Source organism: Myotis nattereri (assembly GCF_964212035.1).
Source record: "Myotis nattereri genome assembly, chromosome: 2".
NCBI classification, from domain to species: Eukaryota; Metazoa; Chordata; class Mammalia; order Chiroptera; family Vespertilionidae; genus Myotis; species Myotis nattereri.
This window is the reverse complement of record NC_138076.1, coordinates 73,804,417-73,823,127: the sequence shown is the minus strand read 5'-3', so window position 1 is coordinate 73,823,127 and position 18,711 is coordinate 73,804,417. Positions and strand designations below refer to the sequence as shown.

The 18,711-nt window shown below is 41.9% G+C and overlaps 1 protein-coding gene and 1 pseudogene across 2 annotated transcripts in view; one reads left to right on the top strand and one right to left on the bottom strand.

The window, feature by feature from the left end:
• The window catches only part of TDRD3 (tudor domain containing 3), a 203,973-nt gene that overhangs the window by 96,456 nt on the left and 88,806 nt on the right, over window positions 1-18,711 (top strand). Inside the window, exons 4-5 of the mRNA XM_081083774.1 lie at window positions 5,930-6,090; window positions 8,811-8,952. Of these exons, the coding sequence (XP_080939900.1) occupies window positions 5,930-6,090; window positions 8,811-8,952 (303 nt within the window). The remainder of the gene's footprint in view (window positions 1-5,929; window positions 6,091-8,810; window positions 8,953-18,711) is intronic.
• On the bottom strand, window positions 9,829-10,700 carry LOC308513611 (TCF3 fusion partner-like; annotated as a pseudogene). The gene has a single exon. The product of its transcript is annotated as a TCF3 fusion partner-like (transcript).

Here is an 18,711-nt window from a genome sequence, read left to right as displayed (position 1 = left end):
TGCAGCCACTGTGGAAAACAGTATGGAGTTTCCTCAAAAAATTAAAAATGGAACTCCCATTTGACCCAGTGATCCCACTTCTAGGAATATATCCCAAGAAATCAGAAACACCAGTCAGAAAGGATATATGCACCCCTATGTCCATAGCAGCACAATTTACCATAGCTAAGATGTGGAAACAGCCTAAGTGCCCATCAGCAGATGAGTGGATTAAAAAACAGTGGTACATCTACACAATGGAATGCTATGCCACTGTAAAAAAGAAAGAACTCTTACCATTCACATCAGCATGGATGGACCTGGAGAGCATTATGCTAAGTGAAATAAGCCAGTCAGAGAAAGATAAATATCACATGATCTCACTCATTTGAGGGATATAATAAACAACATAAACTGTTGAGCAAAAATAGATCCAGAGACGAAGCATCGAACAGACAGTCAAACCTCAGAGAGAAGGCAGGGGAGGGTGTGTGGGGGGGGTGCAAGAGATCAACCAAAGGACTTGTGTGCATGCATATAACTATAACCCAGCGGTTCTCAACCTGTGGGTCGCGACCCCTTTGGGGGTCGAATGATCCTTTCACAGGGGTCGCCTAAGACCATCGGAAAACACATATATAATTACATGTTGTTTTTGTGATTAATCACTATGCTTTAATTATGTTCAATTTGTAACAATGAAAATACATCCTGCATATCAGATATTTATATTATGATTCATAACAGTAGCAAAATTACAGTTATGAAGTAGCAACGAAAATAATTTTATGGTTGGGGGTCACCACAACATGAGGGTCGCGGCATTAGGAAGGTTGAGAACCACTCCTATAACCCATGGACACAGACAGTAGGGGGGTGAGAGCATGTGCTGGGAGGTGGGAGTGGCTAGGGAGAGGTCAGTGGGGGGAAAAGGGAACATACGTAATACTTTAAACAATAAAGAATTGAAAAAAAGATTATGCATAGTTTCAGAGTTTCTAATAAAGAGTACCTTCTTTTCTGCTTTGGTTTTGAGTGGCAGATGTGGGCCAAAATATCAGCTTTACTATTGACAAAAATAGATTTGAAAGATGTGGATTAGCGGGAGAGCTGAATGGATCCATTAACTGAACCACAAGGCAGGCAGACTTGTAGAGTCATGGCACTGCCAATCCAGGGAGAATGGTGAGTCAGTACTTCCTCCCTCAGAGTACAGTTGACATCTTTATGATGTCAGTTACCAGTGAAATGCTGGTAAGCTGTCTCCCCCCAGAAAGAAGGGTGAGGATGAGCCCAATACATATAGTATATTCTTCCCAATCAGACAACTTAGTCCATAGGTGAATGTGTTAGTTTCCCGAGTCTTCTGTAAGAAATTACCACAAACTTGGTGTATAACACAACAGAAATTTATTCTTTCACAATTCTGTAGACCAGTAGTCTAAAATCAAGGTGTCAGCAGGGTGGGTTCCTTCTGGAGGTTCTGAGGGAGAATCTATTTCATGGTCTGACTCCTGGCTTCTGGTAACTACAGGTAATCTTTGTTGTCCTTGGCCTGAAGGTGTGCAACTCCAATTTCTACATCCATCTTCACATGGCTTTATTCCCTGTGTCTTCATGTTTATTTTCCCTTCTCTTATAATGGCAAGTCATCTTGCATTTCAGACCCATCCTTATCCAGGATCACCTGTTCTCTAGATGCTGACCTTTTTTTTTTTTTTTTAAATTTTTTTTAAATTTTTTTTTTTTATATATTTTATTTACAGAGAGGAAGGGAGAGAGATAGAGAGTTAGAAACATCGATGAGAGAGGAACATCGATCAGCTGCCTCCTGCACATCTACTGGGGATATGCCTGCAACCCAGGTACATGCCCCTGACCGGAATCGAACCTGGGACCTTTCAGTCCGCAGGCCTACGCTCTATCCACTGAGCCAAACCGGTTTCGGCTAGATGCTGACCTTACGTATGTATGCCAAGTCCCCTGTTCTAAGTAAGGTTATGTTTACAAGTCCCAAGTGAATGTTATCTTTTGATGTGTTTTTTTTAAGAGTCTTCTATTTAATCCACTAAAAAGGATGGGGAGGCCAGGAGTTGGAGTAATCAAATAAGTAAACTTGCTGCTTGCTATGAAGAGTTGGGGCAGCTGTTCCACCCTACCATTCCCCAGCATTTTGTTCTCATGGTCAACCAGAGTAGGAAATCAGCAAAAACAGTCTGATTCCTACCCTGTATATGAGTCATTGGCATTATCTTCAATTTGTGTTTCTTTGATAGGATCTTCTAAAGCCACTTGTACATTCTGTAAGCATTAATGGCTAAAACTAGATAAAATCTATACATCCACTTAGCTGTGCACAAATAAAAGGCAGTTTATCACAATCAAGCAAACAAATCAGTGAAGGTGCTATGTCAATTCCCAAAATTCCATAAAGATGCCTTGTGAGTGGTATGTTACATGGACTGAGTGATACACCTTGTAGCTCTGGATATGAAATATTAGGAAAGTTTAATTTTTTTTGCACTAAAAATTAAATATAAACAAGTGTTTCCCTCCCATGCTTCCATGGATGTGTACTTCCCAGGATGCATGGGTTGCAGTTGGGAGCTCATAGGTCTAGAACATCACTGATTGCCTAATAGAACTTTTTGCAGTGGTTTAGACAGTCTGTGTTTGTGTTGTCAGGCATAGAACACCTGAAATGTGGCTAGTGAGACTGAAGAATTGAATTTTTCATTTCATTTTATTTTAATTAAATAGACTTGTGCTTGGTGAACTGTATTAGACAGATTAGATATTTGTCAATGTCTAGACTAAAAATATTGGGAGTAGTTAAATAAAGAGAATGTATTTTAATGACATTAACAAAAACAAAAGAAAATTCATCTTGAATTAGCAGCATATTTATATGCTGCTAAGGGTTTTTGTTTCAACTTGGAATTTTAGTTAATGGCTAAAATTTAGATGACATTTTAGCTTCTTTTCTCTAACTATTATCTGGGCCTTTGCAGGCCTAATATTGATAAATATGGGATAGAAATTTGTCAACTTGGGGATATGCTTACTTGAGAATTAAGTGTAAATGTCAATCATTTCATATTTCTCTTTACTGAAAATATAAATTAAACTAACATACATAGAAAGCTTTTACTTAAAAGACTATAACAAGAGGTTTATTTTTTTTCCTTGCTGTTGTATTATGTAAAGGTATAATATCCTAAAGAGAAACATGGTAATTAGCTGTACTTCCGCTACCCTTCCCATTGGCTAATCAGGGTGATATGCAAATTAACTGCCAGCCAAGATGGCAGCCGGCAGCCAGGCTACTGACACGATCAGGAGGCTTGCTTGCTTCAGTGACGGAGGACTCCAACGTTCCCCACCTGCCGCTACTGGGCTCTGAGCTGCTAAGAAACATTGTTACAAATATAGAAGCTAAACAAAACCCCAGAAACCTGTTTTCAGTCAGCCGGGATCTCAGAGCTGGAGTCGCAACAAAGTTTCAAATACAGAAAGTAAACAAAGCCAGAAACCTGGTTTCAGCAGCGAGGTCTCACAGCCAAAGCCGGCTCTCAGCTCCAGTGATAGCCATAAATCCAAGAAAAAACAAAAAAAGGAAAAAAGGAGCGGTTGGGAGCTTCAGTCACCCGCCAGCCTGAAAACAGTCCTCAGCCCCTCACCCAGACTGGCCAGGCACCCCAGTGGGGACCTCCACCCTGAAGGATGTGTGACCAGCTGCAAACAGCCATTAGCCCCTCACCCAGGCTGGCCAGGCACCCCAATGGGGACCCCCACCCTGATCCAGCTGGCCCCCACCCGTGCACCAGGCCTCTATCCTATATAGTAAAAGGGTAATATGCCTCCCAGCAGGGGGATCAGCGGAGCCGCGAGGCCTCCTGGCCCCTGGAGCAGCGTGACGGGGCAGTGCCCAAACCCCCTGATCGCCCTGCGGCTCTGTGTGTGACAGGGGGTGGGGCCACAACCTCCCTATCCGCACTGCTCTGTTCGTGACAGGGGAAGGCACCCCAACCCCCTGATCGGCCCTGCTCTGTGCCTGATAGGGGGGAGCTCCCCAACCCCCTGATCAGCCCTGCTCTGTGTGTGTGATAGGGTGTGGCGTCCCAACCCCCTGATCGGCCCTGCTCTGTGTGTGACAGGGTGCGGTCCCCCAACCCCCCCCATGGGCCCTGCTCTGTGTGTGACAGGGTGCGGCCCCCCAACCCCTCCCCCCATGAGCCCTGCTCTGAGTGTGACAGGGGGGAGTGCCCCAACCCCCTGATCGGCCCTGCTCTGTGGGTGACGGGGCGGCACCCCAACCTCCCCATCGACCATACCCTGAGGGTGATGGGGGCGGTGCCCCAACCCCCCAATTGGCCCTGCTCTGTGCATGACAGGAGGGAGCTCCCCAACCCCCTGATTGGCCCTGCTCTGTGCGTGACAGCGGGGAGCTCCCCAAACCCCTGATCGGCCCTGCTCTGTGCGTGACAGGGTATGGAGCCCCATCCCCCGTGATGGGCCCTGCTCTGTGCGTGACAGGGGGCAGCGCCCCAACCCCCTGATCGGCCAGCTCTGTATGTGACAGGGGTGGCAACACAACCCCCTGATCCACCCTGCTCTGTGCATGATGGGATGGCGCCACAACCTTCCCATCGACCCTGCCTTGAGTGTGACAGGGGGCGGTGCCCCAACCCCCCAATCGGCCCTACCCTGAGCGTGACTGAGGGTGGCTTCGCAACTTCCCAATCCGCCCTGCTCTGTGCATGACAGGGGGTGGCGCCCCAACTCCCCAATCAGCCCTGCTCTGAGCCCGACCAGGGGCTGCACCTAGGGATTGGGCCTGCCCTCTGCCACCCGGGAGCAGGCCTAAGCCAGCAGGTCGTTATCCCCCGAGGGGTCCCAGACTTCAAGAGGGCACAGGCTGGGCTGAGGGATCCCCTGTCCCCCCCGAGTGCACAAATTTTTGTGCACCGGGCCTCTAGTTTAATAATAAAACCGTAATATGCAAATTAGACTGGATGTCCTTCTGATGTCCTTCCAGACGACCTTCTGGACAAAGCTGGGACTGCGAGGGAAGCTTGGATCCCGGGTGCTAGAGGGAAGCCAGTGCTGGCAGCCGGGGGAAGGAAGACCTACTCTTGCACGAATTTCGTGCATCGAGCCCCTAGTATTTAATAATGTAAAAAGTACCACTTTATGTTAAATTTATTTTTCAGACCATGTACGCAGAAAATGCTGTGATTTCCAATCATGCTATTATTGTTTCATTTTATGAAATGTTTAACATAATATCTAGTCCATGAGGTAGATTTTTGTCTTTGATTGAAATGTGGCAAGAGAGAACAATTTTACCCCCAATGACAATGACTATAATATAGCATTAGATTTAAACTCATTTAAAAAGGAAATGTGAAAATAAGTTAAGTATAGCTCCCACTTCTTAAACTTTAAGTAGTTTTCATTTTAGAGTATTGTGTTCTTCGTTTATGCCAGAAGAGGGTGTACTTTGAATTTGATGTTTTTGAATAGAAAACATTCCTTTTATCTACTACTGTAAAGTTGATGTTTCTTTAAAAATTACAGTCTTTAATTCCAGAATGTCCCTTAATGTGCATGGGGGGAGAAGGCGGATCTATGTGAATGATTTAGAGCACATATGACTAAAAACATCTATTAATACAACTTTGACTCAGAAATATAATTTTGTTTTCCTAAAGTTTTCATGTTACTTTCTGAAAATGAATACAGAATAATTTTTTTAAATGTTTTTTAGGAGACTCTATCTTAAAATATAAAAAACCCACCCTGATCTATGTAATATAATTTCAGTTTTGATCTTACTTAATTGATCATTATAAGTCATAAAGCCTGATCATTAAGGAAAAGAGATGCACTATAAATGAAAACAAAGCTGTGTCTAGAAAGTGATATTTATTTCTTTGTGTCTTGACAGCTTGAAGGTCCATGTGTTTTGCAAATTCAGAAAATTCGCAATGTTGCTGCGCCAAAGGACAACGAAGAGTCTCAGGCTGCACCAAGGATGTTGCGGCTGCAGATGACTGATGGTCATATAAGCTGCACAGCGGTCGAATATAGTTATATGTCAAAAATAAGGTGATTGGCACTTTATTTTGTATATTTGTTATAGCATTTGAAGGTGCTTTTCAAAATGGGTTTTGTTTTAAGAACTTTGAAAAGAAGGAATGAATTCTTAAGTGCATGTTAGAATTTTTAAGAAGAAATTAAAGTTTAAATTTCTACTTTATCTGTATAGAAAAATATGTAAGAATGGAGTTGGTTACTCTTTGCTTCAATATTAATTATAAAAACAGAAATTTAAGGTGTTTTTGCATGAAAAGTAATCTTCTCAATCATGTCAGTAAATTTGAGGTCATTCAAATTTTTTTAACTACATTATAATTCTTTCTGGACAGTTAGCTGTGTCCATTACACTATTTAGTGTTCTAGAAAAGGTCATAGCAAATGAGTTTTCTAAGGAAATGATTGACACCAATGTTTGCAGCCACCCTACTTTCTAAGAGAAAGTGGAACTCCATAGGGCAGATGTTTCCAAATCCTTCTTTTGGTATTTTCATGAGAGGCTTCATAATCATGCCTATTGGCATGGAGAAGAGCAATAGGGAGGGGATCTCCTTTGTCCTCAATGTCCCATTAGGTCAGTTTCAGCTCTATTTTCTGAAATGGAAATTTTCATTAGGCATTTGTTAAACCACCTTTTTTGTTATTTTATATGCTTATGTTTGCTGCTCTGAGCTTTTCATTTCATACTTTTCTCCTAAGTAAGCATTTAATAAGCATTTAGCATCCATTGTGTTCCAGCTCCTTATTTGGTGCTGGAGGTGTTATTGTCACCAGAAAAGGTATTACCGAGTGGAGGGAGAGGGCTGTCCTCTCCTTAATAAATCGAATTTGTCGAAGAAGCATGGCAAGCAAGTTTATCAAAATATATATGGCTTATGAAGCGCAGACAGGCTTCTCAGCCTGGTGGAGATTCAAGGGGTTTTATACCCTCTGTCTACAGGTTTCAAGGCTCCTCTTCCAGATATCTTAGGCACGGAGCAGCTTTCAAGGTCTCCCTTTTACTTTGTTGTGGCCTTTCCCAGAATTTATGAGAACACCTGGCAAGTCCCAAGATGGCTGACTTTTTTCAGTGGGTGAGATAAAACTCCCTCTTTTTCCTCCCCCAAGACAGCTGACTTCTTTGTTTAGTGGATGAGATAAAACTCTCCCTTCTTAACTTCTCCTTCCCCTATCCTGCCTTAGCAATACCAGGGTGATTTAAGCTATGTATTCTCTGGTTAGGGAGGAAAGATATTAACCATTTGTTCTCACATGTCCTGGGTTGGGGAAGATAAGTTAAGGGCTTGCTGCAAGCTGGCTGTAAGCTGTCTAGACATTTGGACATCTCTATAGGGTCCCAGGAGTCAGAGCTGACTCATTGGGATGTAACACAAAATGTCTTGCTCTGCGTGCAGACTCTGAAGCTTTAAAACAGGAATATTCTGTTTCTTCTTCTTAATAACTCTTTTATCAACCTGCCTTCTTTCTTTCTTTCTTTCTTTTTTTTTTTTTCCAGAATAGACCAGTGCTTTCACTGATTTGCTTTTGTAAATATCAGCACATAGTGAATGTCACCGAGCTTTAAAATGTGAACAATGTGAAGCCAATTCGGCATGATCCATTCTCAGTGTTTTAGGACCGTCTTTACTCCTATTAGGAGTGCTTTACCCCTTGCTGAATGGGCAAAGAGATGAGGTGGGGCTCAGTGTATGTGCTTTAACTTTAGAATAAACCTATGTAATGAAATGGATTTCTTCCATTGTTTCTCCTACCAAAAGGTTGGTAGGAGGATAAACACCTTGTCTCTGGTCTCTGTAAAAGGGATAATAGTGTAATGTTTACCTGCAAACTGATAATATTAGTCCATTATAGAAAAGTTCTTTTCGGTTAGTATACTTTAGAATAAATAATTCTCATTTGATCTTTAATTACATGGTTAACAAAAAAGAGCATTCTTTTTGTGAATTATGGTAGCTCATATACATATAAAATTTCTAGGTCTATTACTGGTTAGATATATTTTCCTTTGATAAAATTTAAATTTGTAATATAGTATATCATGGCAATGCATAGCCAAAGCTCAGGGAAAAAAATGGCAAATCATATTTGTATAGCATGGCATTATTGAGAAAGTGCATTTATATATTTTATTCTATTTATCTATTTGTGAGGTGTGATTTTCAATGTGTATACACACACACACACACACACACACACACACACACACACACTAGAGGCCTGGTGCACAAATTCGTGCATGGGTGGAATCCAGCTGGCCCGCCCTGATGGGGGCCCATCGGGCCAGGCCGACATGGGGGAGGGGCCACGGGCGGTTCCCCATCAGGGTGTTGGGGGCCGATTGGGGGCCAGATCAGGCTGATTGGCTGCTGCAGTGTGTGTCATAGCCACCGGTCGTTCTGGTCATTCTGGTTGTTTCACTGTCTGGTCACTGGACTTTTATCTATATCTATATCTATATATCTATATCTATATCTATGTCTATATATCTGTATCTATATCTCTCTATATATATACCTATACACTAGTGTGTATGTATGTGTGTGTGTGTGTGTGTGTGTGTGTGTATATATATATATATATATATATATATATATATATATATTTTTTTTTTTTTTAACTCCTGAAAAACACTTTTCATGTTAGTTCATTTTGAAGAACTTGACCAACTCAACACTGATCAGTTTTGAAGAGGAGCTTCAGCGTGTTTTAACTTTGTTTTTTCTTTCCTTTAGCCTGAACACACCCCCTGGAACTAAAGTTAAGCTCTCAGGCATCGTGGATATAAAAAATGGATTCCTACTCCTGAATGACTCCAACACCACAATCCTGGGGGGGGAAGTGGAACACCTTATTGAGAAGTGGGAGCTACAGAGAGTAAGTGTAACTGAGAAGAAAGGCTTCAACTTCTGAAACACTACACTTTTCTAATTGCAGTCTATATTTTAAGGAGACCTTCCCATAGTGAATAATGTCAGAGTTGAATAGAATGGAATACAGGAATCTTTATAAAAACTATCTACCTTTGTTTAAGCACATTGTTCCTCTAAGGCAAATGTCATTTTTTCAATATTTGCTTTTTTTGCATAATTTGAAAAGTCACGTTTTACTGATAAATTTTCAAAACTCTTAAAGTACCAGTTATAACTCATGTGTAATGTATATCATTGTTTCTGCAAAGCAAGTGTTTGCATATATACAAATATATATATATATATACTAGAGGCCCGGTGCACAAAAATGTGTGCACTCGGGTGGGTCCCTCAGCCCGCCCTGTGCCCTCTCGCAATCTGGGGCCCTTGGGGGCCCCCTCCCCTGGCTGCTGGCACCAGTTTTCCTCCGGCGCCCGGAACCCAGGCCTTCGCTCTCCGCCGGGAGGGGCCCGTGTGGTGGGCGAGGGGCTGAGCTCTTTTAAAAATACTTCTGAATGTTTGGTAAATAACCCTGTAGGAATCTACTTTCTGAAACATGCTGGTTGTTAAGAGCTGATTTGGGTAATCAACAAAATGTATGTTAAAATCCTAATCCCCCGAACCTCAGAATGTACCTGTCTGTGGAGATAAGATCTTTAAAGAGGGGATTACATTAAATTGAGGCAGTTCCAGTGGGACCCTTAGCCCATCTCACTGAAGTCCTTATAAGAAGAGGAATGTTGGGGTCCTGCCCCAGCAGGTCCAGAGGTTCCCAAAGGTGTGGATGGAGTCGGCAAAGAAGGAATGACACAGAGGCAGTGTTCAGGTGATCATCGTAGCCAGGTTCTCTTTTTATTGTCCTGTTACATCTATATTTATACTATTTGATCCTATAAGCATGCCTCTATAAGCTTTTTTTTTTTTTTTTGCCGAGGAAACATGGGGTCCATTTATTGAGGGGTCAGTCAAAGGGGGAGCTGGCTAGGTTGGGGTAGGGCAGCAGCTTGTCTGGCTCCCAAGAAACCCAACTTGAGTCCAGAGCCTCGACCACTTTGAAGCCAAAGTCTTCCTCCACCTTTATCTGCATGGGGGCCAGATCCAGAGTCAGTGGGACTCCCGGCTGGCACCCTTCCCGTGGCACTTGCCGCCTCTTCCAACCGCTGGGCCCCTCGCCAGGGGCCGGGCTGCTGGCTTCTGCAGGCGCTAGTGTCCTCCTGGGCGGGGACAGCCCCTCTTTCTCTGGAGGCGCGTTCTCAGCGTTGCCTCGGGTGGGGCGTCTGTGCCCTGGCTGCCCTTGTCCTCCAGTAAGATGGTGAACTGGCTGGCCCGGTAGTTGTCACCGTAGGAGTCCAGCACTCTCATGAGGAACCTCCGCTCCTGCTGGAGTCTCCGTGTTATCCTCTGTATCTGATGGAGCCTGTTCAGGACCCGCTCGATCTCCCCGCAGCGCCGACCCAGCACCTGGTACTTCCTGTGATTGAGTTCCCCTTGGCACCGCGGCCGCTGGCCTTGGGCTGCCTCCTCCTCTTCGTCTTGCTCCTGGAGGGTGGAGCTGCCCAGACCCCCAGACACGAACTCCACTTCGGTCTCAAGCTCGCTCTTCATGATGTGGCCACCGAACAGCAAAGGCAGCGCCAGCTCCAAGCAGGGAGGTGCTGAGAACTCCTCAAAGCCCACAGCTGCCATGGATCCCTCTCTCTGCTCTAGCTCCATTTCTCCCTGGCTCCCGGCAGAACTTCCAACATTGCAAGCCTCTTAAAGTGCAAAATGACTCTCCCGATCTGATTTCATGGCCAGGCACACAGGCCCCAGCCGCTAAGCCTCCTGGGAGTTGTAGTTCTCTATTTCCCGCTCACTTTCCTCGCCCCACCCCCACCCGGAGTCCTGGCTGAAAGGCCCTGCTTGCTGGTCTAAGGCCGCTGGCCAGGCATCTGAGTCACCTCCATCTTTATTCCTGTCCTGACACCATGCTGTCTGACCACGGAGACTATCTGCTTGGGAGGCCCCTGGGTCTTCTTCTGGGGCCTGGCTGCATCGCCCCAGGGACCGGATCGCGTGCCCCGGCCCCTGTGTCTCCTTCTGGGGCCTGGCTGCATCGCCCCTGAGACCGGATCGCGTGCCCCGGCGGCGACACAGCCCCGGCCCCTGGGTCTCCTTTTGGGGCTGGGGATCCGCCACTGTTCGGGCACCAGATCATGAGCCCTGGCGGCGACACAGCCCCGGCCCCTGGGTCTCCTTCTGGGGCCTGGCTGCATCGCCGCCAAGACTGGATTGCGTGCCCCGGAGGTGACACAGCCCTGGTCCCTGGCTGCACCGCTGCCCAGGCACCAGATCTTGTTCCCCAGCCCATGGGTCTCCTTCTGGGGCTGGGGATGCGCCACATGCCCGGGCACCGGATCGAGTTCCCAGGCCCATGGGTCTCCTTCTGGGGCCTGGCTGCGCCGCCGCCCAGGCACCGGATCGCGTTCCCGGCCCATGGGTCTTCTGGGGCCTGGCTGTGTAGCCCCGGGACCACATCCCCAGGCAGGGTTGCAGCCTGGCCTCTGGCCCCGCCTCTGGGTGTTCTCCGATCACTGGTGATCCGTGATCTGAGAAGTCGGTGGGGCAGGGAATAGGCGGACATCCCCTCTTCCCTGCCCCACCTGGTTTCTCCGATTACTGGCCCAGGGCCGGCAAAGGTGGCCCGGCTTCTCCGATCACAGTGGTGGCCCAGTTCTCTGGCTCTTGGCTGCCACCTGGGTTCGGACACCGGCAGGCAGCTTCTTCCATCCTTCCCTTTTCGCCACCCATCATTGTGCCTACATATGCAAATTAGCCGCCATCTTTGTTGGCGGTTAACCGCCATCTTGGCTGGTGATTAATTTGCATATCTTGCTGATTAGCCAATGGGAAGGGTAGCGGTCATATGGCTAATTACCATGTTTCTCTTTTATTAGTTAGGATATATATATGAAAGCATAATGCATATTTGTTTCATCTACATAAACACATATAAACTAGTGAATGCAAATTAGAATTTCACTATAATAAAGGGGTTCTTGTGACTAGGTTCTTTCTAGTAACTTTAGTTGATATTTCCCCAATTTGTGTTAACAATAGCTTCATCCTTGTGGTCATCTAGGTTATCTAGTATTGTTCCTCTACTTTCCAATTCTGTTGATTCACAGCAGTCAGATCTTATATCAGTCTCTTGCTCCCCAGTTGCATTGCTGTTACTCCAGTTTAAGTCTTTAGTATCTCTTGTGTGGACTGCTGCAGTAGCCTTTTAACTGGTCTATACTCATATTCTTTCTCCATCTTTTAATCTATTTTATGCACTTCTGCCAGATTATCTTCCTTCAGCATAACTCAGAACATATCACACCCTACTTTTATATCAGATGCCTTAGTTTGGGATTCAGTGCCATTAATAATCTAGCCCTAGTTCAAGTTTATCTTTTCAACTCTAAATTATTTCACATAGATTTTGATCTAACCAAATGGAACTGCTTACTCTTTTTTTTTTTAAAACTCATACCACTTTTGCTTTATTGCTAAGCACTTCGGGTAGATATGGTCTACTTCAGCCTTACTTACCACCAGGTTCCTGGACTGATTGATGTTGACTTACATTCAAGGTCTCCAACCAGGTCACCAATGGCACTTTTGTAAGGAGCTGTGGGTCTGGAGGTTCAGACTGAATTGGGGAGGGGAGCGAGAAAGGATCATGTTACAAATGCTGAGGACAATGGTAGAGCTCAGGCTGAGGCTGGACCCTGGGCTACGCTGGCCTAAAGGTTTGGACAACCCCCTCAGCTTCACTCAGTGGCCAGTTCCTCTCCAACCGAGGCACATGGAGTACAAAAAATAGTTTCTTTCCAGCCTTGAACTTGATCCCAAAAGAGTGAAACTACTTACTCTTTCATTGAGTCTCTATGCTTTTCTCAATTATACTTTGGGGTGGGGGAAGATTTTCTTACTTTTACACCACTCATCTTGTGTTCTCTCTCAAAATGCCTGCATGGCCAAATTGTCCTCATGCTTTTAGACTCAGATCAAATGCTTATTTCTTCACATAGTGAAGTAGTTCCTCTTTTATTGAATTCTTGGGACACTTTATCCATTTTAAGAAGTGTATCACTTTTTGGCACTAAAATTTTATTTGTTTCTTATCTCCATTAGGCCTCTTAAGGTCAGAATTCTTTGTGTCATCTGTGTTCAGTTCTATAAATATTTGTTGAACAGTGTGTAGATATTGTGCTGAGCTCTTGCATCCTTCTAACAGTCTTATTGGGGCGTTTTATATAGATCAGAAAATGGACTCTAAGAACTGTTAACTAGCGTATTTTATAATTAGACAACTGATAGGTGATGGGTCTGAGCTTTCCTGTATCTGCAAAGTGGTTGCTCTGAGTCTTATGTGTAATTGTGAAATGAATGAATTACAAAGCACAAAAGCTAATTACTCTTTGAGCTAAAATTAATGTTCTTGTGTTACTCTCAGTTCTTGCCTAAAGTGGGCCAAGGGGCCTAACAGTATTTCAAGCTCCTGGTATTTTATGATATATCACTTTTTTCTACTTTCGTATTTTTTTTAAAAATATATTTTATTGATTTTTCACAGAGAGGTAGGGAGAGGGACAGAGTTAGAAACATCGATGAGAGAGAAACATCGATCAGCTGCCTCCTGCATACCCCCCACTGGGGATGTGCCTGCAACCAAGGCACATGCCCTTGACCGGAATCAAACCTGGGACCCTTGAGTCCGCAGGCCGACACTCTATCCGCTGAGCCAAACCGGTTAAGGCTCTACTTTCTTAGTTTGAAAGTGCCTCTGTTGGGAGGTAAGTAGATAAGGAGAATTAAGCACATATTTTACTTCTTAGTACTCATTCCTTATGATAATACTGTGCTACATTTGGGGCTGCTGTGCTGTGCAGTATAAGATAATGTTTCATAACTTCATTGTTCAGTTGAAAATGTTGCCAAAGCAAGTATGTGGAGGTTTGATAGTTTTAATAAAGAGCCAAGTTTATGGACTTTGAATTTCCCAGCAAAATCCCACTCATTTTATGTGATCCTTTCCTTTCACAAGTTGATATATTTTTATTATAATTAAAAAAATTTTAAAATGTGGTAAGATACTCTTAAGTCAGACCAACATCTTACATAATTTTCCCAAACCAATCAAAATTACTTCATTGACTGAAAAGTCAGTTAAACATTCTAGGAACTTCCTCTATACCAAACACACACACACACACACACACACACACACACACACGCAGACACACACAGAGAGATTAGTAGTAGTTTCATAGTTGTCCTTGTAATGTTTTATTATGTATCTTTGCACTTTGTTTCCTGAAAGCCTGTTAGTATTTCTTGTTAGGAAGCAATAAAAGTTTACATTAAAAAGTTTAAAAACATTTTACCGTAATTATAATTCTCTATCATTTTATAGTTTTTTGAATTGGTAACCATAGCAATGTAGAAACCATGGAGAGTTCAATTACTTGAACATCTGGCAGGTAGTACACACAGAAACCAAATGCACACATAGAAATCATAATCCATAGAGAGAATTTTGGAATTAAAAAAACCCTAAATATTCTTGTAAAATAAATAGGGGAAGAGAACATTGAACAATATTTAAATCATATGCAGGTGGTGTAGTTGTAGCAAGTTGATTACATACAGGTGAAGAAAAGAAGGAAAGTGGTTTGTATCTTCCCAAACTGAAATTCTGTACCCATTAAACATTAACTTCTCATTCCCCACCTACTCCCAATCTCTTGCAACCATGATTCTTCTTTTTCTCTCTATGAATTTGACTACTTTAAGTACTTTATGTAAGTGGAATCATACAATATTTATCCTTTTTTGTCTGGCTTATTTCACTTAGCATAATGTCTTTTAGGTTTTATTCATATTGTAGCATGTCAGAATTTCCTAACTTTAAGGCCAAATAATAATTGCGTGCGTGTGTGTGTGTGTGTGTGTGTGTGTGTGTGTGTGTGACTTTGTGTTCATTTATCCACTGATGACATTAGGGTTATTTTCACCTTTTGGCTATTGTGAATAATGCAATTATTATGAAGATGGGCGTATAAATATCTGTTCAAGTTTCCGCTTTCATTTCTTTTGGGCATTTACCCAGAAGTAGAATTGAGGAATCATAAGTTATAGTATAATTTTGTTTTTAGTAACTACCGTATTGTTTTCCACAGTGACATCACCATTTTACATCCTCATCAGTAATATACAAGGGATCCAATTTTTCCACGTCCTTGCCAACTCTTGTTATTTTTTTGTATGCTTATTGTCTATTTGTGTATCTTCTTTGAAGAAGTATCTATTTAAGTCCTTTGCTAATTTTTAAATCAGTTTTCTTTTCTGTTGTGTGACTTCTTAGTATATTCTAGATATCAGTTCCTTCTCAGATATGTAATTTGCAAGTATTTTTTTCACATTTCAGGGATTGTCTTTTTACTCTGTTGATAGTGTCCTTTGATGCACAAAAGTTATTAATTTTGATGAAGTTCAATTTTATCTGTCTTTCTTTTCTTTTGTTACTTGTGCATTTGGTGTCATATCCAAGAAATTACTACCAAATCTAAATCCAGAGTCATAAAGCTTTCTCCCCGTTTTCTTCTAGAAGTTTTTATGAGTTTAGTTCTTAATTTACGTCTTTGATCCATTTTGAGTTAATTTTTGTATAATGGTGTAAAAACACAGTTGACATTTTCTATAATGATAATTACTAAAAATGTACGGAAAAGCTTACAGTTAAGAAGCTGTATTAAATGACAGCTGGTGCTTAACAGATATATGTTAACATCTCAAAATGAAACAGGAGGAATGGATGGCTGCAAGGAGTCCATCCTTCTGAAAATTCCTCATGAGATTCAAAGGAATTTATAATGTGAGGAATTGCCTCTGCAAGGAAAATATTTTTCCCATTTGCTTAATACATTGTTAATTTTAAATATGAGAGCTAGGGAAAAAAGAAGGCAAAATTATTAGAGTTTGGAAGCTTATTTTTATTAAATAACATTCACTTATTTAACATATTCGTCAAAATATAAATTGATTTTTTAAACAAGTCTTTTTTGTTTGTCTTTTGTTTTTTGAATCATCAAATCTTCAACTTGTTCCATATATCTGGCACAAGAAGGTATTCCAGTTAAACCATGTCTTTATTAAGGATGTTTTTTGTAATTGAAAGTAATTAGCATATTATGAAATGTAACAATTTGATCTCTTTAAATAATTGGAAATCACCGTTATCAGTATTCCCATAAACTGTTACTAGTTACACTTCTGAACTCTGTTCCAAGAATTGGGGACAAAGACCAAATAAATATTTCTTAGTATATTGCAATATAACAAGTATGTTGTTTGCTAATAGATTTTATGTCTAAAATTAGTTTTAACGTCCTGTAGTTTTCTGAGTAGAGGTCTTTTACCTCTTTAGTTAAGATTATTCCTAGGTAGCTTAGTTTTTTTTGGTGAGATGGTAAACGGGATTGTTTTTATAATCTCTCTTTCTGAAAGTTCACTATTGGTGTAGAGAAATGCCTCAGATTTCTTCGGGTTAATTTTGTATCCTGCTACATTGCCAAATTCATGTATTAAGTCTAGTAGCTTTTTGATGGAGTCTCTAGGGTTTTGTATGTATAATATCATGTCGTCTGCAAATAAGGACAGTTTTACTTCCTCTTTTCCAATTTGGATGCCTTTTATTTCTTCTTCTTGCCGAATTGCAATGGCTAACACTTCCAGTACTATGTTGAACAGGAGTGGTGAGAGGGGGCATCCCTGTCTTGTTCCTGTTCTTAGGGGAAATGGTGTAAGTTTTTGTCCATTGAGTATGATGTTGGCTGTGGGCCTGTCATATATGGCTTTTATTATGTTGAGGTATGATCCTTCTACTCCCACCTTGCTGAGAGTTTTTATCAAAAATGGGTGTTGAATTTTGTCAAATGCTTTTTCTGCATCAATTGATATGACCATGTGGTTTTTTTCTTTCAATTTGTTTATGTGATGTATCACGTTTATTGATTTGCGGATATTGTACCATCCTTGCATCCCTGGGATAAATCCTACTTGGTCATGGTGTATGATCTTTCTGATGTACTGCTGGATCCGATTTGCTAAGATTTTGTTGAGGATTTTGGCATCTATGTTCATGAGTGATATTGGCCTGTAATTGTCTTTCATTGTGTTGTCTTTACCTGGTTTTGGTATTAGGGTGATGCTGGCTTCATAGAATGAGCTTGGAAGTGTTCCTTCCTCTTGGATTTTTTGTAGTAGTCTGAGGAGGATAGGTTTTAGTTCTTCCTTGAATGTTTGGTAAAACTCCCCTGTGAAGCCGTCTGGTCCTGGGCTTTTGTTTGCTGGAAGCTTTTTGATGACTGCTTCAATTTCTTCCATAGTTATTGGCCTGTTGAGATTTTTAGATTCTTCCTGATTGAGTTTTGGAATATTGTATTTTTCTAGGCATTTGTCCATTTCCTCCAGGTTGTCTAGTTTGCTGGAGTAGAGCTGTCCATAGTATTTTTTAACAATCATTTGTATTTCTGTGGGGTCTGTTGTTATTTCGCCTCTTTCATTTCTGATTTTGTTTATTTGGGTCCTCTCTCTTTGCTTCTTGGTGAGTCTGGCTAGAGGTTTGTCAATCTTGTTTATCCTTTCGAAGAACCAGCTCTTGGTTTCATTGATCTTCTGTATTATTTTTTTGGTCTCTATGTTATTTATTTCTGCTCTAATCTTTATTATCTCCTTCCTTCTGCTCACTCTGGGGTTTTCTTGTTGCTCTCTTGACATAAACAGATGGAAGAACATACCGTGTTCATGGATTGGTAGAATCAACATCATTAAAATGTCCATACTACCCAAAGCAATCTATAAATTCAATGCACTTCCCATTAAAATACCAACGGCATACTTCAGAGATATAGAACGAACTCTCCAAAAATTCATCTGGAATAAAAAAAGACCCCGAATAGCTGCAGCAATCCTGAAAAAGAACAAAGTAGGTGGGATCTCAATACCAGATATCAAGTTGTATTACAAAGCCACTGTTCTCAAAACTGCCTGGTACTGGCACAAGAATAGGCATATAGATCAATGGAATAGAATAGAGAGCCCAGAAATCGGCCCGAACCAATATGCTCAATTAATATTTGACAAAGGAGGCAAGAACATACAATGGAGCCAAGATAGTCTCTTCAATAAATGGTGTTGGGAAAATTGGACAGATATATGCAAGAAAATGAAACTAGACCACCAACTTACACCTTACACAAAAATAAACTCAAAATGGATAAAGGACTTAAATGTACGACAGGAAACCATAAAAATTCTAGAAGAATCCAAAGGCAACAAAATCTCAGACATATGCCGAAGCAATTTCTTCACTGATACAGCTCCTAGGGCACTTGAAACTAAAGAGAAAATGAACAAATGGGACTACATCAAAATAAAAAGCTTCTGCACAGCAAAAGAAACCATCAACAAAACAACGAGAAAACCCACTGTGTGGGAAAACATATTTGCCAATGTCATATCTGATAAGGGCCTAATCTCCAAAATCTATAGGGAACTCATACAACTTATCAAAAGGAAGATAAACAATCCAATCAAAAAATGGGCAAAGGACCTAAATAGACACCTTTCAAAAGAGGACATTCAGAAAGCCAAGAGACATATGAAAACATGCTCAAAGTCACTAATCATCCGA